General features: G+C 40.3%; 3 protein-coding genes across 5 annotated transcripts in view; all 3 read right to left on the bottom strand.

Annotated features, from left to right (window-relative positions):
• Nucleotides 1–1,581: 1,581 nt before the first annotated feature.
• Nucleotides 1,582–6,346, bottom strand: sens (senseless). Its single transcript, XM_017244675.3, has 4 exons — nt 5,976–6,346; nt 4,704–5,821; nt 2,611–2,761; nt 1,582–2,378 (listed from the first exon to the last, which is right to left on the bottom strand). Exons 1-4 carry the CDS (start codon nt 6,133–6,135, stop codon nt 2,128–2,130), a joined length of 1,680 nt encoding a protein of 559 aa, XP_017100164.2. The 5' UTR covers nt 6,136–6,346; the 3' UTR covers nt 1,582–2,127.
• An 8,750-nt stretch (nt 6,347–15,096) lies between these two features.
• LOC108127602 (tetratricopeptide repeat protein 36 homolog) lies at nt 15,097–16,693 on the bottom strand. Of its 3 annotated transcripts, none has more exons than XM_070280193.1 (4): nt 16,432–16,693; nt 16,012–16,369; nt 15,520–15,695; nt 15,097–15,457 (listed from the first exon to the last, which is right to left on the bottom strand). In XM_070280193.1, exons 2-4 carry the CDS (start codon nt 16,328–16,330, stop codon nt 15,386–15,388), a joined length of 567 nt encoding a protein of 188 aa, XP_070136294.1. In that variant the 5' UTR covers nt 16,331–16,369; nt 16,432–16,693; the 3' UTR covers nt 15,097–15,385. The 3 variants fall into 3 exon arrangements, with proteins under 3 accessions (XP_070136294.1, XP_070136293.1, XP_017100239.3); XM_070280192.1 differs by having other exon boundaries at nt 16,012–16,364; XM_017244750.3 differs by having other exon boundaries at nt 16,012–16,343.
• Nucleotides 16,694–16,958: 265 nt separating this feature from the next.
• dysc (whirlin protein dyschronic) overlaps nt 16,959–27,892 on the bottom strand; it is a 36,501-nt gene continuing 25,567 nt past the window's right edge. The window contains 5 exon segments of the mRNA XM_070280191.1: nt 16,959–22,442; nt 22,521–22,613; nt 22,681–22,875; nt 23,549–23,635; nt 25,643–25,723. Coding sequence (XP_070136292.1) covers nt 21,510–22,442; nt 22,521–22,613; nt 22,681–22,875; nt 23,549–23,635; nt 25,643–25,723 — 1,389 coding nt within the window. The 3' untranslated portion in view covers nt 16,959–21,509.

The following is a 27,892-nucleotide window of genomic DNA, read 5'->3' as shown; positions in this document are numbered from 1 at the left end:
CTCTTCTCTATTATTCCCGCACGGGTTTTCCATTGTTTGCGTTTTGGGGTTGCAGCTTTCGAGTGATAGCCATAGCCATTCTTTATTATCGAAGGGGTCTGACTCTCTTTCTTTCCATTTTTCCATGTGGGCTTGGCTCGAGTGGGGCTGACTGGCTGGCTGTTGAATAAATTCCAAACGGCATGACAAATTATGTGGGCTCAGGTGTTATGCGGCGAAAAAAAGGGGTTAATAAACCGAGAGTCACCGCTGCGGAGAAACTCCAGCATATGGCTGCAAACGCATGCCACTTATCGCTATATCTGGGTCTGCATTGTGGTGTGGAAGTAGACGATATTGTGACTATATCTTTTGATAGGAAAAGGATCAAAGATCACTTACAGTTTTCTACAAAGGATACTCTGAATTCTCAACCCTTTGCAGCCTTAATCTACTAATCTACTTTTAAACATACCACTCCCTCCTCTTTAATTATCCTCTAAAACTTCCCTTCGACCTTGAATCCTCCTGACAAATTCTTCAACTCCATTGATCACCTGCTATTGCATATGCAACAATTTCATCTATGGTACTGGGCATCTACATTCCTTTGACTTTTAACTCTTACTTTACTTTGTCGGCACTTGTCGGAAAGTCCTTGAACTGCATTTTTTTTGGAGCGGCAACAATTGAACGGCATACTTCTTGATCTCCTTCCTCGGTTTTTGTTCAATATTTTGTCAATTTCGATCAATTTGTGGCGTGCCAAAGTGAAAAGAACCACTCCGTCTCCGACTCCATCTCCGTCTCCAACTCCGATTGCAGAAAGTGGCCCCTTTTTGGTTGAAATCCTGCGGCTGGAGGGCTTCGCGATTTCTGATTGCGGCCAGCGATGAATGGCGATAATGAGGGAAGTCGGTGATTTGTAAACTGCCAAACTTCATTTCGGGCGTTTTAAAGTGCCGCAAAATGCATTCGGACATTTCGATTACCGAAAATTGCGATCAGCAGCAGCAGTCCTCAATGACCATTGCACTCGATTCCTCCAGCCTCCATCCTCTTACTCCTCCTCGCCAGACCTCAGCCTCCCTTTCTCACTTTATTTTTCGTCAGCAATTAGTTCGAACTTCGAACACTTATTGGCGTTTTCCCCCGGGAGGGAGGGGGATGGGCGGTGCCAGTGTACCTGCTGTAACGCGGCGGTGTACAAAGGACATTCCCCACATGCCACATTGGCCACAGATCAAAGATCACCGCGTCACCCGAACCAGGAGCCGTGGCAGGAGCTGCAACAGGAGCAACTTATTCCCCAACAATTGGGGACGTGCTGGAATTTGTCTATAAAATCAGGTTATGAGCCAAATCCCCTCAAGAAACAGGATTCCCCCGAAAATATATTTGGAGCGTTTTGGACAATTGGCAGGAATATGTGCGTCTGCAGAGGAGGAGGCTGTGTCCTTGATGCCCAAGAATGCTTCATTTTCATCATCACCGCTTTTGAATGGTAATTGAATGCCATAAATGAGGCCTTAAAGTATTACATTTTAATAAATTAAATCCATTAAAAAATCATTGAAATTCCTTGTTCTTGAACTTTGCATTTTATTTTCCAAAATATCATATTTAATCTACTAATAACTAAAATACAAATCATTGGGTAAATTATAAAATTATAATAATAGGCTACAAAAAATTCACAATAATCGTATAAATAAATGAGGATGGTAATCGAAACTAACTTAAATAAATAAAAATGCTTAAATTTTGACAAGTTTTTGGTCGCCAAGTGGTGGTTGTGTTCCTTGTTGATGTTGTTCTTTGGTACTTTTAGCTGCCAATTTTGGGTTACGTTTAAACCAAATCGATAGAGGTTAATGCAATAAGTTAATATTAGTCATTAGGCTAGGATCTATTAACAACTACAGAAAAGTCTTGTGTTTTGTTTACTATATACAGGCTTACAGTACTAGGGTTGAGCAGTAACTTAACAATAGTCATCCTAATCCTAGTTAAATCTTTGCGAAGGCCTAAACAAAACAAACTTTGGCTTCATAGCAACGACTTAGACGGGGATGAGCTCCTACATCTGAACTGGTTTGGGTGTGTGTCTCTTCTTGGAGGAGGAGGAGGATAAGGAGGAGATCCTGGTCAACAGCTGCTGCTGCTCACCTCCATCTTGAGCAAGGTCGGGGGCATGTCCAGGGGCTTGAGGTCCTCGTTGGAGGCCTCCTCGTGGCGGCTCTCGCGATGCCTCCGGAGATCCACTTTGCGCTGGAAGGACTGATCGCAGAGTCCGCAGCCGAAGGGCTTGTATCCCGTGTGCTTCCTCATGTGCGTGATCAGGTTGGAGCTCTGGCTGAAGGCCTTCAGGCACACGGTGCACTTGTGCGGCTTCTCGCCTGGAAAACGGAGTCAAGGAAATCGATAAACACAATTAGTTAAATGCAGGTTCAAAGTTTATTAATTGTGCGGTTCGGCAGCTTTACAGCAATTAGGAAAATGGAAGGGCGATAGGGATCAGGAGGGGGTGAGTTTGTTTGCGTTGACACATTTGCCGCCAGGACGAGGAGTCCGTGGGCAGGCTTTGATTTCCCCGTGGAACCCGTGAAACCCGTGGAACTGGCAACTTACCGGTGTGTATGTAGGTGTGCTTCTTCATGTCGGACTTCTGGTGGAAACGCTTGCCACAGTACTGGCAGGGATAGGGCCGGGTATCACTGTGGATGAGCAGATGCGTGGACAGGGTGGATGAACGCTTGAAGCTCTTGCCACATTGTTTGCACTGAAAGAAACAAAAGGGCAGCAATGTTAAATAAATGCCACAAACAGAACGAGTCACGATTAGGAATCGCAAAATCCCCCATATTTGTACAGCCTGGTTTGCCTCGCACCCGAAAGCCAAAAAGCTAAATAAAATCTGAATAGAAATGCCAAGAATATACTTGGCGCTTTTTGTGTGTCTGAACCAAATTCTCAGTGGCAACATGAATTAAACTAGATTTGTGAGTGCTCAAATATTTGTCGGGCAGGTGACGACAACCCCCAGCCACCCAGCCATCCAGTCGATGAGGGAAAACCCAAAGCCAAACTTTGTACCTCCACATCATCCAGATAGGTTATTTTTGCATTTCTGTCTCACTCGCTAGATGTCAGGCACAAAACAGCTAAGTAAACAGGTCGAGGGGGGGTCTACAGACTAGAGAGAGATCCAATGCTAAATCTCAAGTCAGGCGGCGATGTATTTGTGGGCCAAACACAGCTGGGCCAAGTGGATCGATCGCGGATTGGGCGACACTCGAAAGATCCAATCCCCCAAGCTCTGTAACATCTTCTGGCCAACTCGGTCTGTCTGTTTGTCAGATTAAATGTTTAAACAGTTTGCGTGTTGCAGCAACATCCCAGTCTCTAAACATTGACACACTGACTCGACTGTCCCCCCACATCGCGGCTCAAATCGTTCATCAGCAGCTCGGCCTACGTGGGCGACATTTATTAAATACTGGAGGGAGCCTGTATGGAAGGCTATTTTGTTTTCCAAAAAAACAAAAAAAAAATGCGTAATTGTAAATTGACACAAGTGTCTCATATTTTGAATTTCTACCATTTTATTTATTTTCTGATGGCTTTTGTTTTTTTGGGATTTTCTATTTGCGCATTGCATTGGAGTGGACCATATCCATATCCACGTAGCCGCAGAAGTAGCTCCACATTGGCTAGTAGCTAGATCCGGGCCCAATTAGTTGGCCTATTGTTAAGCTGCGCTCTGAGCCGCAGTGTCAATATGCTTAGCTTCGACAAGGGAGCGGAAGTTGGCGAAACTCGAACAAAAAGTCGAAAAGTCGCAAAGACATACAGAGTCGAGGAGAAACCCCAAAGTCTGAGTCAGCCGGGTGGCCCGCCTACAGGGAACAGATGTAAAATACGAATTACAGAAGAAAAAAACTCGAAATTATCCATAAAACAAGGAAAACTCTACCCCGAGTCTGAGACAGAGCCTCAGCCAGAGCCTAAGCCCGCGCCTGCGCCTGCGCCTGCCACTTAACCCTGACCATATGGTCCTGGAAACCTTTCTTGCTGCTGGCCTATCGCATTTCACTCGAATGTGTGAAAAAAACAAAAGAGGAAAAAAACAAAAAATAAGGACTCGCTGCAGCGGGTGTTGATGGATATGAACGCAAAATGACATCGGGGGTAGGCATCGATGAGGACACCCGGGTGATGCCTTCTCGAATTCCAAGAGGGTCGGTCGGGTCGTGTGCCTCGACTCAATCCAATAACGAAATGACAATTATGATTGTAATTTGTACATAAATCTTCGAGGGGGTCACCCACAGCCCCCACACTCCCGCTAATCAAAATTATTTGATTAACTAATTGCGTGATTTCGATGGGACTTAATTGAATTTCCATAGAGCTCTATCACTATTTTATTACAATATTTGCTGTGCCACTTTTCCAAATTGAAAGCGGGGAGCAGTGGAGAGTGGAGAGCTGACAATTAAAACACTCGAGGACAAAATATGAAACAATTAACACAGGGGAATACGTTTAAGGACACGCAACCTTACGCAAGGATATTACTCCACGCGAAAAGGGTTGGAGGTGTTTGGACTCCCCCCTACTCTGGGGCACGTGATAGCCCCATTAGAGACAGATCAGAGATTTGGCCTCGATTTCGTGTTTGCCCCAAAAATGATATATCCTGTTTGACTTTCGTTTCTTACCTGGAAATTCCTGCCACTGCGCTTCTCCTCGCCCTCACCTTGGTACGAGGACGAAGAGGATGAGCGACGTGCAACATCTGTGGCCGTTGAGTCAGGATGTTGCTGCTGCTGCTGCTGATGTTGCTGCTGCTGCTGCTGTTGCTGATGATGATGATGATGCAACTGTTGCTGGTGCGTCTGCTGGTGTGGATTACGCATGTAGCCGAACTCGGCGGCAGCCACCAAGCCCATCAGAGCGGCTGCCGAACGGTTTTCCTGGTGCTCGTCCTTGATGTGTTGCTGCTGCTGCTGTTGGTGTTTCTGGTTCTGCTGCGACTTCAAGTGCTGGGTCAGCAGCTCCAGATTGCTGCCCGTTAGCCCGGCCATAAAGGCGCTGCGATGGGCGTACAACTGCTGCTGGGCCACCTCAAAGTCCAGATCCTGGCCAGAAGTGGAAGGCGGCGCGGAGAGCGAGGAGATCGGCGATTGCAGCGACGAGACAGAGGCTGCAGTCCTTCGCTCATACTTGAACTTCCGTACAATGGGGTCCACCTGGTGCTCCTCTTCTCCCGCTTCTCCCTCCAGCTCTACATCCTCCTCCATTTTCAGAGCCAGTTGCTCCCTTCGCGCCGATCTCTCGCACATCGAAGCCGGCGACCAAATGAGATTGCCCTGCGATCGCTGCCTCTGTTGCTGCTGCTGTGGTGTTCCCGAGCTCTTCAGATTCACCGCCCTCAATGGGGGCGGGGTCACATTCAGGGCTGCCACCGGATGCAGTGGCTCCACGTCGCTGCTGGAGCTGCTGCGGCTGCTGTTGTTGCTGCTGCTGCTGCTACTGCTGGTGATGTGCAGGTGATGCTGGCCGTAGTTCTCCTGGTCGGAGATGCGCCCTTTGGTGCTCAGGTTCAGGGGCATGTCCTCGTCCTGCTCCATCTCCTGCTTGCCGATCTGCTGCATCTCGTGCTCCTTCTCAGGAGTGAGAGCATAGTCCCGATCACGCTGACCTGCCACCAAGCCAGCCGGTGACTTGGGGGTCATGGGGGTCAGAGGAGTGCCCAGAGCAGTGGCCGAAGACAGAAGGAATTGGGGCCACAGCAGGGCACTGGAGTAGAGCAGTGGGTTGTACAAAAAGGGCAGATCTGTGAGACAAAAGTGGGGTTTTACAAGGGTTTTAGTAAAGTATATTGGTAGTAACAGATCTGCCCAATAAGGAAAGTCGAGAGTTGATCTTTGGGAGCTTATCTTTCATGATTATTAATTATTAAATATAATATTCCTTCTTTCAGGACTCACCTCTTCCATTGAGCTTCTGGGCTGCGGCTGAGGCTATCACGGTATTGAAGGCGGATGCACGCTGCATCCACTGCTTGTCCAAGGAGGCTCCATTGTAGCCCATGCCCGCCGGACTCGGCTGCTGGGAGTGCGGTGATGGTGGCGGCGATAGATGATTCATTTTGAGTCTTGACTGTTTTTTACTCTTCACTGGCTTTGATAATTTTCAAATACTTGTTGTATCTTTTTGGTAATACTCTTGGGACACTCGGATGACACAAATCTCACTGTTTCACTCTCGAACTGATCTCTGGAATTTTGTGCGGATTCTAGACTCGAAGGAGGCGAACACGTCCGTATCGCTCGGTGCTTCGCACCTGACTGAATCTTTGGCCGATTGCTCGGTTCTAAATTGAGCCAACGGTGAAGCGGCAGTGCCTTGGCTCGACTTGGCCCGAAAAAAGGTAAAAATCGAGGTGAGTGTGCTGGTAGTAAGCCAGTGTGTGTAAGTGTATGTGAGTGGCAGCAAGCCGAATCAAAACGAGCCCTCTTTGGTGGTGGTGGCTCTGTTGGCCCTAACCTGTCTGTGTGTGTGTTTGTGTTACCAACTCTGGTTTTTCACCTTTGGCAGCAGTTGGCGGCTGTTGCAGTTGCTGTTGCTGTTGCTGCTGCAGTTGTCCTGCACAGTTAGGAGCCCTCTCGCCACTCACCCCTCCTTTACCCCTGGTCCTATCAGGGACTTTGATCGTGCCTCTCATTGTTGTTGGCAGCACGCGTTTCCTACTAATTGGTATGCAGTTAAAACTTTGGCGGGCGTTTGTTTTCTTGTCCTTTTCCCGCTGCATTGTAACTGTTACAGTTGATGTTGCTGCCCCTGCCCCATGCCACTGCTGTTTGTTGCTGCCACCAACTGTTGTTGGCTGGGAATCGGCAGGAGAGTAGGAGAAAGGGCCATCGATCGACGGAGGATTTCGTTGCCGATCGCTAATAGTGGAATGCAGGACGAGGGCGGCTACCGGGAGGGGTGACTTACAAATATTTATAGTATGTCCAAGGATCTGCAGATTCAACATCTGTTGTTTTTAGACTTAAAATCCATCAACCAAGAAATTTCTCTTGAAAAAATGCTAATTTTTGTTATAAAATTTTAATAAAATTTGAATAAAAATCAACTTAAAATCCCTTCTGTATTTATAAAAATTTATATCTTTATCCCAAAGAAAGTTTTAAAGTAATTTAAAGCAAATAAAATTAGCTACAATGAAATATACCTACACTAATCAGTTATTGGTATAGCCTCTTTAAAAAATGTACCTTAAAAAAGTCAACTTAAAAATTCTAGATATTTTTTTATATCTAAGAAAAACACTTTTCCAATTTACAGTCTTAACAATAGAAGCATTTCTGATGCATTCAGTTGTTTACAAAATACTATTTTTGTTTAGAATCTACATCTATCGAAAGTTAGTTATATAGATCTTAAACCTCAATTAAACATAAAGTTTTTAAAAAACTTAAATGTTATAAAGTACACAAAATATTAAGATATTTTTAACTAAAGTCTTAATATTTCTGAAGTAGTTTTTCTCCGATTTTAAAACGCATTTGAATCTCAGATATATTTTACAAGATAAAGTAGTAAGGAATGTGATTTTTTTTTAAAATATGTACATCGTTATTCTCTAAATTTAAGTCATTTAATTTCAAGTTAAAGTTATTTTTAAATTAAATATTGATTTGCTTTATTTTATTTAATTAATTCAACTGTAGAACAATATATCCTCAAATTTCTAATTAAAGGCAAAAACAGAATCGGTAAAGCATTAAATATATGTATATAATCTTCAAATTTAGTTCCACTCTAGGATAATCACGAAATTAGAGGTTTTTGGGAAGAGACCCCTAGCCCTTTTCGAATGGAAACGCTCCACGGGCTAGCACCTGCCACTTTCTCAATTTTTTTGTAGCGTCCTGGCGGCTGCACCTTTTTCCCTAGCCCAAGCTTATCCTTCCGCTCGTCTTCGTCCTCTTCCTGGTCCTTCGCCACGCTTGGCCACCTCGTCTTGGCCGCCTCAATTCCAGTTTATCTATCCTTGGCGCGGGCCGGGCCTACACCTGCCTAGAAAATGAAGAAGTGCCTGGCGCACTCTTACACATTTAACGATCCTTTTTCCAGCGGGTGCGCGTCAGCAATTTTTATTCCCCCCGCTCTTCAGTTTTTTTTGGCGCAATTTCCTTGAGAAGGACATGTGCAGAGGACAACATTCCTTCGGACACGAGACCGCCACGGGTCCGAGCTCGACTCCCAGTCTAAATTTGAGTACGTCGAGCTAGCGGAGCGTGCGAATGCGGCACGAGGCTCGAAAGCGGGCCAAAACGAGGGAATTTTGTGGCACGATGAGGGCTGGCCACGATGCGCTTGGCAGAGTTCTTGCCCCTGGAGGGCTAGGGCGCGTGCCCCTACCTCTAGTGCCACTAGCTCATCCCCTATGGCTTTGTAACGGATTCGCCTTATGCCACTGACATCTATCATCGTTTGATATGCGCAGTCGCAACAGTACACTGTTAAAGAAATTTTTTAAAGAATTTATTTTAGGAAAATAATTAAGTCAAAAGGCATATCCATGTAGGGGATAAACCTTAACAGAGACCCATCAGGGTTTACTTTTAAAATTAAATGAAATCCTTAAATTTTGTAGATAAGCTTAGCTAAGACCCATATATCTTATACATTTTCTAACCCTAAAACCCCTTTTTTTCTCTCAGTGCATCACTGGTAAAACAGATCAAGAGTCGCTACCGATTTCCCTCTTTTCCATCGGGCGACATTTTATTTACGACACCCTCGGAGCCAGCCTTTGTTTGCTTTTCTCGCTCCCGGTCGAGCAAATCCCACGGAAATGCCGGTGCACTCTTGGCTAGTGCCTGGTGGCTGGTGGCTCGTGGCTCTCGGCCTGCTAATCGCTGATTGGCCAAAACGCCGCCAAGAGGGTCGGGCGACGCGCACACCCATACACGCTACTGAACTGTATCTGTGTGTCGTTTAGCTCACCTGGTGAGGTGAGTTTCTGCCCTGCTTGGCCGTCTGTGTGGGCTGCGTGGACCGTTAGATGTTGGATTGGTTGACTGGAAATTCATCCCGTGATGAATTGTTAGCTTGGCCAAGTGAATGGTGGATATGAGCAGTGGCAATGGGACAAGATCTTTATGACTTTGAGAGGTGGGTTCTATAGGTTTTGGCTTATTTCATAGAGAGCTTTGTTATTTTTTAAAAATATTTTATTATATTTTAAACTTGTACTTATTTAAGATAACTATTTTTAAGTAAATTTGGGAGTATTGTTTATAATTCAAATAGTAATTCTAGACTCTAGACCCTTTTAGAGCAATAAAAACCACATTTAAAATATTTAAAAAATATGGTTTTCTTTAATTTTAAACTATTTTGTGTAATAAGTCTAAATTTTATTATAAATATGGTGTTTCAATTAAACCAATATATTCTTGAAAAATAAAATTTGTTAAAATATTCAAAAGCCATCCAATTATCTTAAATCGTGCCACTTCTAATCCCATCTATGCTAATAAGTTTAGCTTCCGAAATACCTAACCGCTGAGATTCTTTAACTTTAGCTTTGCTACTCCCCTCTCCCTGGTCTATAGTTGTTAACTGATTTATCGCAGTATCTGCCGACATCGTTTAAAGCACCGAGATGCCATTTAAGTATTCCCTATTTGTCTCCCAGTGGGTGCTGGCCAAGTGGCTTCTGCCGGTTGAAAATTCCTTAAAAACAAATCAGACGGAAATCTGTAATAAATTTATTATTATGTAGCCTGGTAGCCATGCGGATTATAATTGTCTTGGCAACAAATGGTGGCCGGAACGGATGCCCATGGCGAGGCGACTGTGGCCACCGCCCCGGCTACTGGTTATGAGCACGACCAGGAGGAGCAGGAGTACTTCACAGTCCCCAATCCCCAATCCCCATTCCCCAGCTCTAGGCCCAGTCGGAGTCGCTGTCGCTGTCGTCGGTTCATATCGTGCAGATTGTTGGCAATTATTAAAATGATAATTGCACAAATCTGGCTATCAATTGACGACCATCGAAGACCTTAGACCAGCCGCGAGCAGCGGCCAAAACGAGCGAAAGCCGCGCACAAGAAGCCCAACAAACCAGGCCCAAAACGCATGCGCAGATGCAGTCAACGGTTTCGGGTTTTGGCTTGGTTTCTGGCTTCGTTTCCCAGTCAGTGACAGTGCCAGAGCCAGTGCCAGCTTCCCAGTAGGTTTTAGTCCAGTCTGGTCTTATCATGCGGTGCGGCTAGCGCTGTGCAGCTTTTCGCCGCGGCAGCGTTGACAATTTGGTATTAATTTAAGACAACAGCAGCGAACCAGGCCCACCAGTCCAGCAGTCCCGGCCAGCAGAAAGTTGGCCACATGGGCCGTTGCTGGCCAAACAAAAGACGGACATTTACATGCTGCCAACGAGGCTAACAATGAAATCTGCGTAGTTTGTGTTGGCCCCCAAAGAGGGGGCGTAAAGGTGAAGTTGGAGGAAGCGGGTCAAGATGCTTAGTCAGGCCTAAAAGTATGACCAGCAGTAAATTTAAAATTTTTTAAATATTTTTTAAAAGTGCAGAAATTAAACCCTACTCTTATAATTCATTTATTTCTAGCCAGACAAGCACTTCAGCTAAGTCTAATAATACTCTTAATCTAATAAAATCTTGGCTTAGCTTTCTTTTAATAAAAAGATACCCTCGAAAAATAAAACTTTATTCTATTTATTTTTTTTTTAAATACTTTTAAGTCCTCTGGTCACTTTTTCTAAAAGTCGTCCTGCTTTGGTTAGTTTCCTTTTGTTTTTGGCCAAGTTGTGTCCCTCCACTGCGTCTGGGCACAATTATAAAACAAAATTGATAAAATTATTGTTGGTGGCTGCTGCTGCTGCTGGGACGGGACTGCTACTGGAACTCTTTGTGGGCCCCTGTGTAGAAGCCACGATGGGCGATTAGGCCCAAAGCCAAAAGGTTGCAGTTTCCCCAACTGACCAACAAAGATTCTGGCAGTGGCTGGCAGGAAGGAAGGCTCTGCTCTTCCGACCTCGTTCGCATGATGAAAATCAGCTACAGAGCAGTCTATGGTAATAGGGATAGTATTCTTGTTCTGTCTGCTAGGTGGCCGACGAAAATTTATTTCAATTTCATTTGATATTAATTGCAAATGGCCTTAAGATTGAATTCCAGTGGCTTGCCTTATTTGGTGATCGAGCTGGAGGCTCAACAAATCGGGCCAGCAGCTTCTCACTAGGGGCTAGGGGGCTTGTTAAGATTGTGTTTGTTTCTTGGAGTTCCAAGGCCCACCAGCCTCCTCCCGGTCCAGAAAGGCGGCTGGCGCCAGTACAGCCATTCCGGGGCTACAAATAAGGTACCGACCCGGGGTCTCGCCCGCACAAATCTCTGACAGTTGAACGCTGTTTGTCCATTGTCGTTTGTCGGTTGTCGTTTGTCGTAATTAGCAGCCAAATAGTTGCCCAACCTCTGCCACCCAACCCCCAAAAAGTACCAGAAAACCAAGATCCAACTACCAATTGCCCCCACCTAGGGCTGTTTTGACCATTTCTGGCCGGGCTGTGCGAAAGTTCGGAAATCGGTAGGCTGACTTTCCAAACGGCAACCCACACGCTGACACAATTAAGCCAAACACATGTCGGCTTTGGCGGAGATAAGCCATTTATTAACTTTTCACAAGAACCTCCAAATGATGCCATAATCTCCGCTTACGGTTAGACATATGGGAGAGAAGAGACGGCTATCTGCATGGGCCCAAGATCCAAACGGATAGAATGGAACGGAAGAGGAATCACTGGGGAGGATACTTGCAGGACTATGAATACTCTAAGGTGATAGGGTCTTAAATTTAAAATCAATGATGTTTCATAATTAAAGTCTAAAGTTAAACCCTAAATAGATACAAATTCTATTAACTTCCATTGAAATAATATTATAATTAGATCATAGGACTTGAAAAAGTTGTAATGCCCTTCGGGAGCACTATAATTTAGTGCTGGATGGGACACTGCGGCTACTGTTTGGTTTCGGGGACCTCCAACGAGCGCCGCTTGACAAGATCCCAGGCAGCAAACAAGCCCAAAGAAGTGGAAGCTGAAGCTCAAGTAACAATTGAACTGCAATAAAACAATTTACCCAAAATAGCGTTTGGCCCAAGAGCAATCTGCTGGTTAACCCAGCATCAGCACTGATGCCGATGCACTGGAAGAAATATAAAAGATTTCAAACCATTTAAACCTATAGATGTATGGTGAAGTTCACTATCATTATGTTACTTTTGAAACTACATTTGAGTCAAGAATGATTTTTAAACCCGAAAACCAGTAACATCTATTGCTAATTTTTCAGCTACTATCTTTCAGTGTTCTACTACCACTGGGTCTGGACTCTTTGCAACATTTATCATTGAAATGTGGCGTGCGGTTCCTACGCAGCCGAGGAGGCTTTGCGGCACCAAAACGAGCTCCCGAAACTCTTTTTTGACTTTGGCGGTTGCTTTGCATATAAGCCCGGCTCGCAGAGGGGCTAATGGTGGGGCGGCGGGCGTGGTAGTTGGCCGATAAACTAGCCTGACTGGCCAGTCATCGCGTAAGTCAGAGGCGGCAGTCGAATGGGCCCGCAGGAAAATCAATTCATTGGCCTGAACAGATTTCCCTTTATCTGTGCCTCCAGCCTGCCAGTCTGTCGGTCTTTCTGCTCTTCTGTCTGTCGGTCTGGCTGGCTGTTTTCCTTTGGACTACTGATTTGCATATGTTTGGCTTCGCTTTGAGGAGAACTTGCGACAAAGGCTCTCATAATTGCTTGATTTAGAGTTCCATTCAAAAGGCAGAGTCGGCGCCAGTCGCAGCCTCCCGGTGTCTTTGGGCCATCTTCGGTTCTGGCCCGGTGGTGTAAATTGTCGCCCGAGAATGGGAGCTACGTGTGGAGCTAGGTACGTCCTAGCTGTCCACAAGTTGCACCAATGCGATTTCTTGTTGTGGGTGTCTTGGCGGTGTGTGTCGCGTAAATTGCCAAGTAATTCATAAATGTCAGCTACCCGGGCCATGGGGGGAGATTTATGAGTTTACTTGGCCAGCCTGGAGGTTGGAGAGGAAGGGCAACAATTAAAAGACTTTAACAAAGGTTATCTTGCGATTATCTCAGAGGAATCTCTTTCCTATAAGTCTCTAATTTAGTGGATTATTGGATAAGTTATAAACTTGCCCAATCTTGTTGATTTCCACGTTTCAGCTTTCGATCAAAATATTTGCATAAGCAGAAGCCTGAATTACGGTTTGGGCCAGAAACCTCAACGGCAGCTCAAAAAAGGTGAAACAAAAAATAAAAACCAAAAAAAATACACAAAAAACGGAAAGGTGAGCAGAACGTCATGTGTTGGCCAAGGAGCTCAGCTCCCTTCAGATACAGATACCAATACAAGCTACAGATACAGATACAAATACATTACTGAAGCCCAAGCAAGACGACGACGACAGCAGGCACGCGCCCCGGTCCCGATACCCAAGGGCTCAGGTACGAGACCATAAGACTCTGGCCAAAAGGGAAAAGGGCGCAAAAAGCAAAAAGCCAAGAGAGTTCAACACAAAAAAAAAAGGCTAAGATGCACAACTGCTGGGCATTCGCACACGGGTGAATAACCCGGGGAGACGATCCTCGTCCACCAAAGAATCTCGATCTAGCCGGCAAAGCTTACCACCACATAGCATATATTGTAGTTTATAATTTGTGGCAGGAAAAAGTCGAGAGATGGAAGATCTTATCGTATCTAATATCTGTGCCCGGTCCTCGATCAAATTACAGTTCCGGTCAAGATTGAGCATTTGGTTCCGCTTTTGTTTCGGGGATGATGTGGGCCCCGATCACCGATCACCGATCCCCGAGTTGGAGATCCAACCGTTAACCTTAAGTTAATGATTTGCCGGCAGCCTGCGCTTCAAGTGCAACATATGGCATGCTGCTGCCCCTCCACTCACTCTCTTTTTGCTGTGGCTTCAGCACAACTGACGCAGGATACGCAGGATTGCAGGAGTGCAGCGGCCTACCTAAGATCGAAGACCATAGTCCTTAGTTTTTGGTTTTTGGGTTTGAGTTTTGAGTTTTGGGCTCACTTCCTATCATCCTTTCTTCCTCTCTTATTGTATCCTGGGGAATATTTTTGTAAAAAGATCAATCAAAAATATTGAATCCCCCACCTTTCCAATCTTCAGCTTCCTCAGAAGAAATTCCTAATTCCACTTGACTTGGACTTGTTTTTTTCTGGTGTTTATGGCATGTAATCATAGAAATTGGAGGGAATGATATAGCAGGTGTTTGGTTTTTTGGGGGAAGAAGTTACAATTTTATTAAAATATTCTTTAAGATAGGAATATTAAATCATCATAATATGTACTCTTCTTAATATTTAGAAAATTAAAGTAACTTCTAATTTAGATAATTTTCCATACAATTTAAGACCGAATTCGAGCCCCCGTTACCAAAATCCATTGTATTTTCTTTGTTTAAGCCTGTAGGTTGTTTTTAGGACTACTGCTGCTGCTGGTCCTGTTGCCAAGCACCGGCACCTGCTCCTTGGGCGCAGGACGCGCTTCTTTTGACCGCAATCGTTGCCAGAGCCCTGGCCGAAAATGTAAGACAAGAAAAAAGCAAACACCGCTCTTACAAGCCAACAGAAGGCAGCCTGAAAATCGTGGCTCAGGAGGTCGCTTAACTGTTAAACTTGGCGCGCTTACAACGCAGGGGGACTTGTCCTGATAAATGGGGTTTCAAGGGCTGGGGGCAGCAACAGGGGCAGCAAGGATCCTGCAAAGCGTGTGCCAAAAACCACAATCAAAAAAAAAAAACCAATCCGAGCCAGCCTGCTGCAATCTGACAAGAGCCTGCTGCATTTAATAACTGTTTTCGTTTTTGCCGCTGCTCCTCACAATACCCTTTCAAAGGGTATTTAAGGTCTATTAAGTATCTTGCCGATTAAAGAGATTTAATCTCTCTTGGAGAATTTAGCCCGAAAGAATTTACCAATTTGACTTTATTTCATGTATAATATTTTGTATCCTTTATTAAAGTATTAACATCTTCGGTTTAATAAATCGATGACCAATTCATCTGCTGTTTGTGTGTAAAACTGCCCCCCGAGTGCTCACGATCTGGGGTTTAAAGCCCAGTTAAAACGGAGACCACTTGCGCTGCACGTGCCACTTTTTGCAGCTTGCCACATGATGCTCTCCACCGCAACCAGCAGCCGATCCACCTCACTCGCCTTATCGCAGACAACAACGCGTCTCAGACTTAATTAATTTTTATTTATGTTAACGAGCCCTTCGGCTTTTAGCCAAATCAGAGCATAGGTCCACGAACTGGTACTACTTTAGCTGATCGAAGGCCTGACGAAGCATTTGATTGCAGAGAGCAGCGTAGGGATTTATTTCCACCAACTGGAAAAATATAAAAAAAACTTTAAAGAAAACCCTATGGAAGGAGTACTTAGAAGATTTACCTGTTCTCTGGCAAATTTGCTGCCCAACTGAGCGGCTGCCTCGAAATCGGAGCGTGCAGCATCCAAGTTGTCCAGCTTGCGATATAGAATCCCGCGCTGGCAGTGGGCATGGCACTTGGTGCGAACCTCAAGCTCGTTGGCCAGGCTTAAGGCGCGGTTCAAGTCATCCATGGCCTCTATAAAAATATAAGATATTTTATTTATGCGTATAATATTGCATATTATTGTAACACATAGTTTTCTTTTAAAATAAGTTTATCCTGAAATGATACGAGTTATTTATGTACGTGGCGCCATCTGTTGTTGATGCTTTCTTAGCAAAGATTTAAACCTAAATACCTGTTCAAGCTGTAGGTGCTGGAGCCCTCAGCATCGAGATATTAAATTATACCTCTATCCCCTTCTTTGAGGAAAAAATGTAGTTACCTAATGTTCCAATCGAATAGACATAGAACCTCAAATAATATAAATATAATTATAAATATAACTTACCCTGATCCCTTTTTGCCAGGCGCAGAGTTTGGGCCCTATTGTTCAATACCGAGGCTCTTTCAGTAAGATTTAGGGCTTTTTGAAACAAATCAAGAGCTTCTGGTACATCACCTTTTTCGGATGAGCAAATAGCCCGGTGCTCAAGGTCCTTGGAAGCTTTGACTGCATCCGATTCAGGCTCTACACATCCATCCGTTAGATCTGATTCACTGGGCACGAAGCTGTTCGCCCCTGGAAAGCCGCCCAGCTCTAGGGGATTGAAAATGGACTCCAGCACCTGCTGATCATGTTTACTTAGCTTTAGATTCGTCTGCGGCATTATACGATGTGATCTGATGGCAGATTTAAGCAAACTAATCTAAGTAACCGAGTGGTCAAAATCAAAACAAGGGGCACCTAATGCAAATCAAGTCGACTAACCTGTTCATATTGCTAGTCGCGTGCTTTAGACTTTAGATAAGAATTTTATCATTAAATATGCAAGGGGGTATACTCGGTCTGAAGCAGTGTTGCTTGACAAGTTCACCCAAAGTGGCCAGAGACAGATATACACACCATTAGTAGGACCACTATAAAAACCGATTTAGGCAATAATAGGTTTAGGCCTAAAACCGATTTAGGCAATAGGTTTATATTTTATCGACCTGGAGGCTATATAAAAGGTAGTTTGACCCTACGCAAATTCATTTCTACTTGGACTTGGTTTACTTGGTCTACTTGGTTTTGAACGTCGAGATATTATTTTATTTTTATATCGTCCTTATTTTTTTCCCCAGTACCCCACATTTTAGTCGAAGAACATACCTGTAGGAGCTGTCATAGTAGATCATGGAGTGAAAATAATCCTATAGGTCCTCTCGGGATCTAGCGATGGAAAGTTATGAAACAAATCCAAATTTTATACTTACTTTATTCTAAAAATGTAAAATAAAAGACTAGCTCATGTGTATATAAAAAAACGTTTTGTTTTTATTTTTCATATTTTTTTGTTTGCTGTTTTCTTTATGTATACGTAAATACCAAGGACAATATCATTTGTTTTTCACTTTTTGTTTTTTGCAATATAATTAATAATTAATAAATCAGCGCTTTTTGTGTTCATTACCATTTCAATTTATATATCATTATCATTGCTATGCTAATGCGTTAGATTTCTTGTTTTTTAATTCCGATAAATACAATTATTTTTAATGGTTTAATAAATTTTTGGTTTTTTGCTTTAAATGTTTAACTTTATGTTTGTTCTTTTATAATTTTTCTTTACAATATACACAACTGAAAAGCCTTTTACTCGAATGGTTTATATATTTAAATATTATGCACTAGTTTAGCTCGATCTTTTGCGTTAATGCCTGGTGTTATCTTTCCTAATTCTCACTTTGAATTTGAAGGGGTAGGGGATCAGTAATGGAAATTAATAATATGAGGTCTGGTCTTTGGGGAATTTCGTCTCGCAAGCAAAGCAAATTGGCCCTAAAAAGCGATTGAACCCAAAGCTAGAATAAAGAACTTGTATACTATATATAAATATATGTTCTTTGGGGTATATGAGGACATTCCTATGTTTCTTCAGTGGTGCTTCGTGGTTGTGTTCTAGTTGTCTTTCCTTCTTGATTTCTTGATATATGTATGTATGATAAAAAATATAAAAGTGAGCATTGAATGTTTTCCTTTTCTATATAATATGTATATATAGGTATATATATATATATATTTTACAAGTTCGTGTCAAGTGTTAAATCTTTCTATAGCAGATATATAACCTTTCTTGTTATGTACTAGGTGGCACAGTTTGTTTTTGTTTTTGTAGTTGGTTGCTTTTGTGGTCTGGTCTGAATGCGTAAAATATACTTGATATATATCAGTTGGGGGTTTTCGAAAGATTAACTCAAAAGCGAGACCTAGAAATTAGTATAGTTCTTGTCTATCCGGTAATATACACAATCATATATTTTTATATGTGATATATTGAAATATCTACAAGTTGGATTATCTCTGGTTAAAAGTCTAACTCGATCTTAATCATACAACAAGTTTGCTTCTGCCGAGGCTTAGCTATCATTATGAACTATGTCTAGGTTTATTCTATTGCTATTTACGATACGATATTTACGTGGTATATGGGCTTTGAGTTTTTCTGAGTGGTATGGTACATAATCAGATCTATATGATATTTATAAGCTTTAATTTTCATTGCGTTTGATGCGGTTTTTTCTTGTATTTTGTTTTCTTTTTTTTGGTTGAATGAATTTAAATGCCGTTTACCCTTTTATTAGCATAACATATAGATAGCCTTGTTCTTTCTGGTATTCATTAGATATATATAGTTCTATACATTTTCTTTCACATTTATGGTTTAACTCGTTAGTGTAGGTGTGTGTGTGGGGTTATTGAAGTGGAAATTGAAGTTGTTTCCTTGATTTTGCTTAAAATTGCTTTTCATTGTCGTTTACAATTTAGATATAGTTTAGTATACGATCTATGTATATGCGGTATTTGTTTACGTTTTATTTTGTATATTATATTAAATAGATATTCGTCTCGTAGATATCAAAGTTTTTGAGTTTTAAGCATTCTCATCAAAATCTATAGCAATATACAAAGGCGTAAGTGCGTTTACGTGGCGATCCTTTCCAGGTAGCCCCTTTTCACGCATAAACATTGCAAAATGATTTTTATTTTCATAATTTTGAAAAATTTAACTTGAGTTTAATTTTCTTAGAGTTTTTGTTTTTTTTTTTTTTTTGGTAAATTCACTAACAATAAGTAACAGCATAAGCTTTTTGCTTGATTTTGGTTTACAATTTCCATTTTTAGCTAAAAAATGTACATAACTGATATTCAGTAAAGCGTTTAATTACATAATAGTCAACAAAAGTACAAGTGAAATATCTCATATAACGATTCAATTTCAATATCAATTTTACATTTTTTGTATTAATTTTGTTTAATTACTTTTCACAGAGACATATATGTACGTAAAAGGAGTTATTAAGAGAGATAGGGAGAGATCTAAGCAGAGAATTATCCTTGTAGTTAAGAAAACAAGCCCGGCATGGGGTTCGAAGTTCGAACCTCGAACCCGATATGCCCCTATAGATATCATTAGACACAAAGTTAACTTCTTGTGGACTTATGGTGAACAGATTGCTCATATGACATGCAAAAATTTCATTTTATTCCAAACACTATCACACACAACAAACGAAATCAACAAATTCGCCGAACGATTGATTAAACATTGACCGATTGAGTGAAAGAGATATATAGTAGTGATAGAGAGAGATAGATCGAGAGACTTGGAAAGAGAGCGAAAAATATGTTGGATTTTTGGTTTTTTTGTTTTTGATCTATAAAAAGGATTTTCTTTTTTACACAATACATATGAAGAGTTGCACTTGCAGTTGTTCTTGTTTGTCGTGCTCTTGTAAAAGTTTTAACTTTTTGTTTTTTAATATTTAATATTTGCTCGTGATCGCGCCCTGTCGGCCTGGCTCTTCCTGCTTCAACATCGTTTAACTTTTTACTTAATGCCAATCAACCTCAAATTTTAAGCGTTCCATTTTTCTGGATTTTCTCTACAGCGTTTAATGTTAGTTTTCTTGCATTTTACAATGGTAGAGTTAGCATAGATGCTTCCTTTCCTTTAGCAGATTCATAATTCGTTTACCGTTTTTGTTTTTTTTTGGTTTTCGGGATAATATTGTAGTGGAATATTTGGCTGGGGATTTAGGCTTTAATTTTTTTTCAGAGGATTTCGTTGGTGTTGGTTTTGCTCTTAAAAACATTTAACAAACATTCAAAAATTGTGCAGCGTGCAGTTTAAGTTGTACTAATAACAAGGACATGCCCAGAGTGTTGCCAGATTGATCAAGAATATTTGATACTGAATTTTAAAAAAACATGTTTTTTAAAAGTTGAATATTTTCTGAATTTAAGCTTTCAATTTTGATTAATCTCACAACACTCTAAGAATTTAATTTAATATTTTGGCTAGAATTTTGAATTAATGCGCTTTTCGGGCTAGATATTTTTTTCGAGTGACTGCTGATGTGAGTGTGTGTGTGTGTGGGTGGGTGTGGGTGTGTGTATCTATGTGGGCGTAGCTACTGCATTTATTTATAATTTTTACATGGCTTGTGATTTAATTTTACGATTATTTTTTAATTTTTACAAATTATCATTTGCTTAGGTGGGCTTCATATTTGTTTGTTGTTGACTTCATTCATCAATTTATCAATTAGCTGCTGTAAATACAATCAATTTGGCAATGCGCATGTGTGTGTGTGTGTGAGTATGCCGTGCGTATGTGTTAGTGCATGTGTTTGTTAGTGTTAGTGTGTTTTTTTGTATCTAACAAAAGCAACAATTCATTTGCTAATTCACTGATTATTTTGCATTGTACAGTGTCTGTGCCTGTTTTTTATTTAAGATTTTTTTTTTGTGTTTTTAACTTTTCTTAAATTTTTTTTCTCTGCATCATCTCCATCTTGCTTACTGTATATAGGGGACTTTTAGATATTTTACTTGATAATTTTTTAAACATTTTTAAGCTCTTGTTTTTCTTAATGTATGCCTTATTCGGTTGTTGTTGCATTCTTCTCATGGGGATTTCGTGGGTTTATCATCATCAAATATAACATTGCTCTTACAGTAATCTCGTGAAACTAAACACTTTGTCTCGCCATTATTTTAAACAAGTAATGACTAACCGGCTAAACTACATTGTTCGATTTGTAATCAATAGTATAATCATAATCATACAATAATATTTTATAGAGTTTTACACAGATTTACACATTTCGACTAGCTTGTGGTTCGTGGTTCGATAGAGGATAAAGGATCTTAGGACTCCTAAGGTCTGATTAGGTCTTGGCTTTGGTTTTTGTTTCTAGTTAAGGACTTGAGTAGTTTTTGGTTTCTGGTTTGGTTCTAAGTACGTGTTGCCAAGCGGGGAGAGATGCTCTTTCTTCTAGTTAGTTTCTTCTGGTTGGCAGTGTTTTAATTTTGCTTTTGATATTTCTGGAAAACCTAACAAATAATACAAAAAAATCCGGGAAAAGTTGTCTTAACATTAGACATTGTTTGAGTTTCTTTTTTTTTTTTGAGCATCTCGTTAAGTTTTTTTTGTTTTTTTTTTTTTAAAAACAACACATTTCTACGGGATCTAGTTAAGCTGGGGTGGCTCTTTGAAAATACACTTATAACTTTATTTTTTTTTTTGTTTCAAAACAAAACCTTACTAATTGTCTGTCAAGGGCGTTTTTCTGTTTAGTGTGAAAATAGGCGTGCATGTAGGAAAGGTTTTTAATTTTTTTGTCGTAGGCTTCCATTTTGTTTTATTTGATTTGATTTTTATATATTTTTTTCCTGATTCTTTTTTTTTTGTTGTGGAAAAGTTAGCACAATTAAACTGTTTACTGATTGAATTGCTGTTGCAGTTTGAAAGAAATTTTCCCAAATATTGCGGCTCCAATAGTTAAAATTTGGTTTTTAGTTTACTGGTAAACGGAATTATTATGAGATTTGTAGCTGCTGCTGCTGTAGCGTTGGTGTTGCTGCTGCTGTGATGCCGATGAATGATGATGGTGGTGGTGATCGTGTTGGTGTCCGTGTTGGTGTCCTTGGTGGTGTCCTTGGTGGTGATCGTGGTGATGGTGTTCGTGTCCGTGTCCTTGGTGTTCCCGTTCGCGCTGTTCACGTTGCTCTCGCAAATGTTGCTGCCTATCGCGATGATATTCACGTTGTTCGCGTTGTTCACGTTGATCGCGTTGTTCGCGTTGTTCACGTTGTTCACGTTGTTCGCGTTGTTCACGCTGCTCACGTTGTTGTTGCAAGAGCTGCTGGCGGGTTGGTGTTTGTTGTTGCTGTTGCTCCCTCGTTGGCGTGGCATGCTGCTGCTCCCTTGTGGGAGTTGCCTCACGAGATGCTTTCGTTGGTGTATTAGTGTTTAGTGTTTGTTGTTTATTTGCAACCGATGTTGCTGTTGTTGGTGGTTCTTGTGTATTAGTAGTGGTGTTGTTAGTGTTGTTGTTTGTGGGTGTGTTTGGATGATACTGTTGTTGTGGTTGGTGGTGTTGCTGATGATGCGAATGATGGTTGCTGAGCGCGGCACTGCTGCCATAATGGCTGTTGATGTTGTTATGCAGCTCATGGGGCAGTGGCGGTGGATTCTTGGCTTTTGTTAGCGGTATTGGTGTTGGCATTGGTTTTGGCGTCTCCGTTAAATCGATGCCCCATTCGTAAAGGAACTCGAGTTTTTGTCGTTCCAATGGGTCACTGGCCGGCAGGGCAAGCAAATGTTAGGCTTCTAAAAATATCAAAGCTGTTGGCTTCGGTTCCAAATTTGATTTTTTTGCTTCGACAACTAAGAATGTTATTTCAGCCTTTTCACGATTAGCAAAGCATTCAGCTATCAGTCGAGCAACCTCCTAAGAAAAAGACAGTATTTTATGGATTCTGCCATAAAAGGCCCTTAAAAGTAGGCAATACTTATTTTCAAATCATACCTGATGATGTAGGCCTTCCACTTTGGTTCCATCCACCTCCAGTATCAGTTGTCCGACTTCTAAGCCGCCCGCTTCAAATGCTGCACCATTTTCCTATTTAAAAATTACACCAAAATTTTAAATAAATTTAAAAAATGTAAGCTTTTAGTAGCAAACTTACATGGATATTGATTATCCTAGGGAGCGGGTGTTTTGTGTTAGCACCACCTTCGATAGCAATACCTAAAATTGGTTTGGTTTTCTTAACTGTAATGTGTAAGTTGCCTCTATGATCAGGTACGACGTTTGGATTGTGTTCATGTGTTTGTTCAGTCGTTGAACCACCATTCTGCTCCGCTGACAGACGCTGCATGGACTGGAAATAGAAAGTTTGTAGTTATTAGTCTAAGAACTAGTATATTTCAAGGCATATAATAGCTCCATGGGAAATCATCTTTATCTGTCAATCGAAACCAAGTCAAGAACTACTGTTTCAACTCTAAGATTAGCTTACAGTTCAAAGTCAAATTGTGTTTCGGTTTGATCAAAGCTGATAAAATAGATTTTGTGATTTGGTAAAGGCAAGCAATTTAACGTTTTGTTGAATCTGAGGATTTGGTTAAATATTTTCTGGTATTAAAGTACGTGTGGGGCAAACAATACGAAAAGGTTCAAGCTATGAAAAGGTAGACCAATTTTAATTTACAAATATTGTAGTATATTGTTGGTTTGCTAGTTTCAAATATTTGTCATAATTGTTGTTTATTTTTGAATTGAGGTTAAAAATAGATAGAGAAAAGGAAGAAGTTTTTGTGTGATTTGTTGGGAATGAATCATGAAATGTTCTTGGAGTGACCAATAGTTGTAATAATTTCAAATAGAAACCGATGGGTATTGTATTTTTTTTTATATATAATTAATTAAATCTCATAGATATATTTCTTAGGTTTAGTTAAAGTTGTTGTCGGCATTCAAGTGCTGTATTCTGCTATTAGTTGTAGATATCGAATATTGTTGTGTGCTTGCACTGGATTTCGAGTAGCACTCACCTGATGCCTTCGTACACCTTTATCGCCCAGCAATGTGCCGCCTTCTTCCTTCATATCGAAACTTCGTGAGAGTTTTGTGGCCAACTCCTATTATATTTATTTATTTTTTTCAGGTTTGGCCACATTTGATTTTGGCAATGTATTGGTTTTTTTTTATATTTTTTTGTATTTTGCATAGTGAGCAACATTTGATTGATTTTTGAATGTAAAATGAAAATAGTAGAAATATTTGCATAAGAATTCGTTGTAGTTGCTTGTAGTAGAGATAAAAACGTTACAGGTTTCTTTTGTAGTTGGTAGTATTAAGTAGTTCAGTGAATTATGATAATAAGAGTTATTTGATTTTTTGAACGTGTTTGCTGTTGGTTTGAGTTTCGCTTTCACTTGCAAACATACAGATAGAAATTGAATTGAATAAAGTATGACAAGTAGTCTATACGGTAGTAGGGTAGTGGGTGGTTGGTAAGTCAGTGGGTTTTTGGATGGATTCTTGTGGGGACAGCCAAGTGCCAAAGCGTGCTTCAGAAAGAGAATTTAAGATGGAGATATTGCTTTTGGAAAATAGAGCTTGGACTTTAATCAGATTTAGAGTTTAGAGACTTTGACTTCAATCGTCAAAGAACTCAAGCACTTTGTTTAAATAATTTCTCGTCACATTTTCTAATTATAGAGTCTTAAATATTTATGATTTAATTCTGGAGCTAAGCTGAATGTCAGAAGTGCAAGGATATGAATATGCGAGTGCTTGTGTATCTGTTAGATACTTATGGTCAGTATCCGTGTATCTGTCGGTGTATCTGGTTGTGTGTTTGTGCATTTTAAGGCTTTGCAACTATACAATATTTATACGATCTATTTATAAAAGCTAATTGCAAGAGTTTGGCAGCTAAGACACTCAGATTTGATTCGCTAGACTAATTCGGACTAAGTAGGTTTTGAAATGTAGCGCTAACTAAAACTTCAGTAACTCCAACTTATTTTACAGGGCTAAGAGCTGCTAACTACGACTAACAAAGGATAGGTGGAGTGCGTGTGTGAATGTATTCATTTTTTAATTAATATTTCAAAGTTGTGTGGAGGGCAGCAGCAGCTAAAATGCCAAAACAAAAAACCGGGAGTTTACACTAATTACAGGGCAAAGTAAAAATTAAATGGAAAAATACTACAAATCGATATGAATGGAGGTGATTGGGTGACTTATGACTGGCTGGCGGTGAACCGAGACCAATTCATTTGAATATTGATACAGATATATTGATATTTGGCGTGTGTTTTTGAGAAATCGGGGTGACTCATGCGTAAATGTGCAAATGTATTTTTCAAGCTTTTCTTTGTTGGCTTTTAGTTGGTTGGCTCGTCTTTTTGACCTTTCGCTTTTAAATGCATTGCTGACTTTTAGTCTTGTGTCTTGTTTAACTTTTAGTTTAAATACTTACATTGACAATTACTTTACAAAGATACTAAAGAAATCTATATGAAAAGTTTCAAGTGCGCCACATAAAATCATAAAAAAACAAAACTAAATTTTTTGAAAACACAAAACAATCATTTTGTTTATGTTGGTGGGGCAAGCAGAATTTTATTCGTAATGAGAGCACAAAAAAACTAAAACACAAATCCTACAAATACAACACAAAATGCTGGAAATGCAATTGATATTTTTTTTGGAAATTTATTTTCGAGTTTAGTTTTTAGTTATTTATTTAAAAAATATTTAAATTATTGCACTTGCAGTGGCTGCGTGGCAATGCACATTCAAAACAATCAAGTTTTTAAGTTATTTGAGTTAATAGAAAGAGACAGAGTTACAGAGAGATAGAGATAGAGAGAGAGCGAGTGAGAGAGTGATAGCAATAACACTAAGTAGTTCAGGCTAAATTGAATGCAACGAGATGCAAATTGAAAGGTCTTTTCCAAAAGAAAAACAAAATGCAGACTGTGAAAACACACTTCGCAGACAAAAATTTATTCCACTCAAGTTGCGAACACAATTTCTAGATTTTTTTTGTGGTTGCTGGTGTCATTATTGGCTTTATTATTAGGTATTTTGTTTGTTTTCGTTTAACGATTAACGAAAAATACATTGGCACTTACTAGAGGTCGTCCCCAATACCATGATTTGACACGTTGTGTTAAACCACCCAAATGTGAACGCAGTCCATCTAAGTAGCCGCCCTGAAATGCACACAAATGAACAAACAAGAACAATTTTGGGGGGAGTACGGGATCACAAAGTCACGGGATCCGAGGAGTCCGTGGATCGCATGGATCAACAACAAAAGTGGTTGAAAAGTGAAAGTGCCAAAAGTGAAATGAGAGAATCGATTCGAACTAAATGAGAAAGATCTGGTGTTCTAGGGATAACTGAAAAATATTTAAAAAAAAAATTAGGAATTTGTGGGGAATATTTGTTGTTGGGTTCCTAAGATGTTTTGTTAAAACTATTCAATCTACAATTTAGTTAATTACTGGTTGTATATGGTTGAAGATTAAATCTACAGGTTTTTACTTTTCAATATGAGCTATTAATATTTTTAATACATTTTTCTTTAAGATTTTTACCTAAAACTAAGCTGATCACTTTGGAGATGGGTTTTTACCTTTACTAAGGCTACAGAACTAAAAACTTAAATAAATGAATTTCTATTTTTATAAATTTAAAATCTTGTACTTATTATATACTATATTTTGAGGGAATTATTATTATTTTATGAAAAAATTTGTGTTGTTGACCATATTTGTTGCTAAATAATGTTGCTCGACTTGGCCGCAATGTTGCTGGCTTTTTTGTAGCCTACTTTCAGGCTTCACCTCTAATTAAACCGAATATCTGACTAATCTTCAATTTCTAAGCCTCTTCTACCGCGAAACCAAACGCGTTCATTGGCTAATTAGCTCTGGTTATGTCAAAACTTTTGTGTTTGGTAATCTTCCCCCAAAAGCTTTGTTGCATGAACGTATAATCCGCATCGGCCTGCGCCTCCATCTACTCCGCCCCCGCCATGTTGCATTCGAAAATTATGCACACGAATCCCCACCAGAGGGAAAATGAGTTTTGGAGAAAAAACACAACACTAGTAGCTCTAGCTAAATATTTACAACAACGAGGCGTAAGAGATTTATTTTCGTTTTTTTTCGGTTTTGGGGTGTTTTCTTTTGTTACGATTACGATTGCTTCCTTATTGGACTTTTCTTTCATTTTATTTTCTCGTTATGTATGCACGTATGTGTTTTTGTATTTAAATAAGTGTGTGTGTGTAGTGTTGTTGTGTGTTGGTATGTTTTGAAAATATATAGTTTCGAAAACGGTGCTTAAAGTGTATCAAACGGCAAATGCAGCAACTTAAACCTTACCTGTTCCTGTTTCCAATTAATGCGATTCCATCAGATTGCGTATACGCAGCGTGAAACGAAAGGGTAGAGAGACAAAGAAAGAGAGATGGAGATCCAAAAATCATATATTAATTATCACGGCGCAACTGCTAATGAGATATCATCTAAGTTCAATGCCAAATGCCAAACGCCTTCTGGCCAGGCCATCAAATCACATCCCGCCTCCCAAAATCAGTCAGTAGTCGCTAAAGGTTTCTGTTTACGTCATTCCCAAGAAAAACAAACTACATTCAATGGCTACCACAGCCACATACAAAAAAAAAGAAAAGAAATATGTAGAGCCAGAAGGAAACAAAAACCCGGCACAGCTGCAGAAACTGTCAGCTGCATTTCCCCCACCGCAGTCCCACGAATAAATTTTATTTATTTGTCACTCCAGTTCGAGCATTGCGTAAATCGGACACTTACTACTATACGGCTGCCATGGGCCATAGACTCACAGCAGTGGCCAGTAAATCTTGCCGATATAATTGCAGTATAATTTTTAGTCATAAATATTGACAATCTTTGTTTATCAAATTGTTTTGCGTTGCCATTGTCGTCGCTCTGGGTAATTTTTTACATTACTAGGCCATAAAAAGTAGCTTGGAAAAACGTTCGGTGGCAAAACGTCAAAGAAAGCAAAACTCAACGCCATAACAAGAGTCCCATGATGTATTTAGTTTATAGTTTATAAGTAAGCCATAAAATGCTCTAACTTTTGGGGATAATTTTTTAACAAAATATGATTTTTGCAGAGGATTTGGATAAGTATTTTAATGTTTTTTGGGGACCTCTGTTTGGCGTAACTCCACTTTTATGCTTTGTTTCTTTTTATATATGTGGTAGTTTTAATTTATAATAATCTATAAAGTAGTAATTTATGTACTTAACAGCTAACTATTTTTAAAATATGGTAAATATATTTCTTACTTAATTTCTTTTGTGTTTATTTATTATAAATTGCCTTAT

The sequence above is a fragment of the Drosophila bipectinata genome, chromosome 3L, assembly GCF_030179905.1.
Source record: "Drosophila bipectinata strain 14024-0381.07 chromosome 3L, DbipHiC1v2, whole genome shotgun sequence".
In the NCBI taxonomy this organism is placed as follows: Eukaryota; Metazoa; Arthropoda; class Insecta; order Diptera; family Drosophilidae; genus Drosophila; species Drosophila bipectinata.
The sequence above is the reverse complement of the archived record's forward strand: the minus strand, read 5'-3'. Positions and strand labels throughout refer to the sequence as shown.

Excerpts from the sequence above, each read along its gene's own strand:
- sens (XM_017244675.3), bottom strand. The coding sequence starts at position 6,135 with ATGAATCATCTATCGCCGCCACCATCACCGCACTCCCAGCAGCCGAGT. Across the intron at positions 2,762-4,703 it reads GCAGTGGCAGGAATTTCCAG|TGCAAACAATGTGGCAAGAG; the intron begins GTAAGAAACGAA and ends TGTTTCTTTCAG. Across the intron at positions 2,379-2,610 it reads GCACACCTACATACACACCG|GCGAGAAGCCGCACAAGTGC; the intron begins GTAAGTTGCCAG and ends TCCGTTTTCCAG.
- LOC108127602 (XM_070280192.1), bottom strand. Across the intron at positions 15,696-16,011 it reads CCTGGCAAAAAGGGATCAGG|AGGCCATGGATGACTTGAAC; the intron begins GTAAGTTATATT and ends ATATTTTTATAG. Across the intron at positions 15,458-15,519 it reads GCAAATTTGCCAGAGAACAG|TTGGTGGAAATAAATCCCTA; the intron begins GTAAATCTTCTA and ends ATATTTTTCCAG.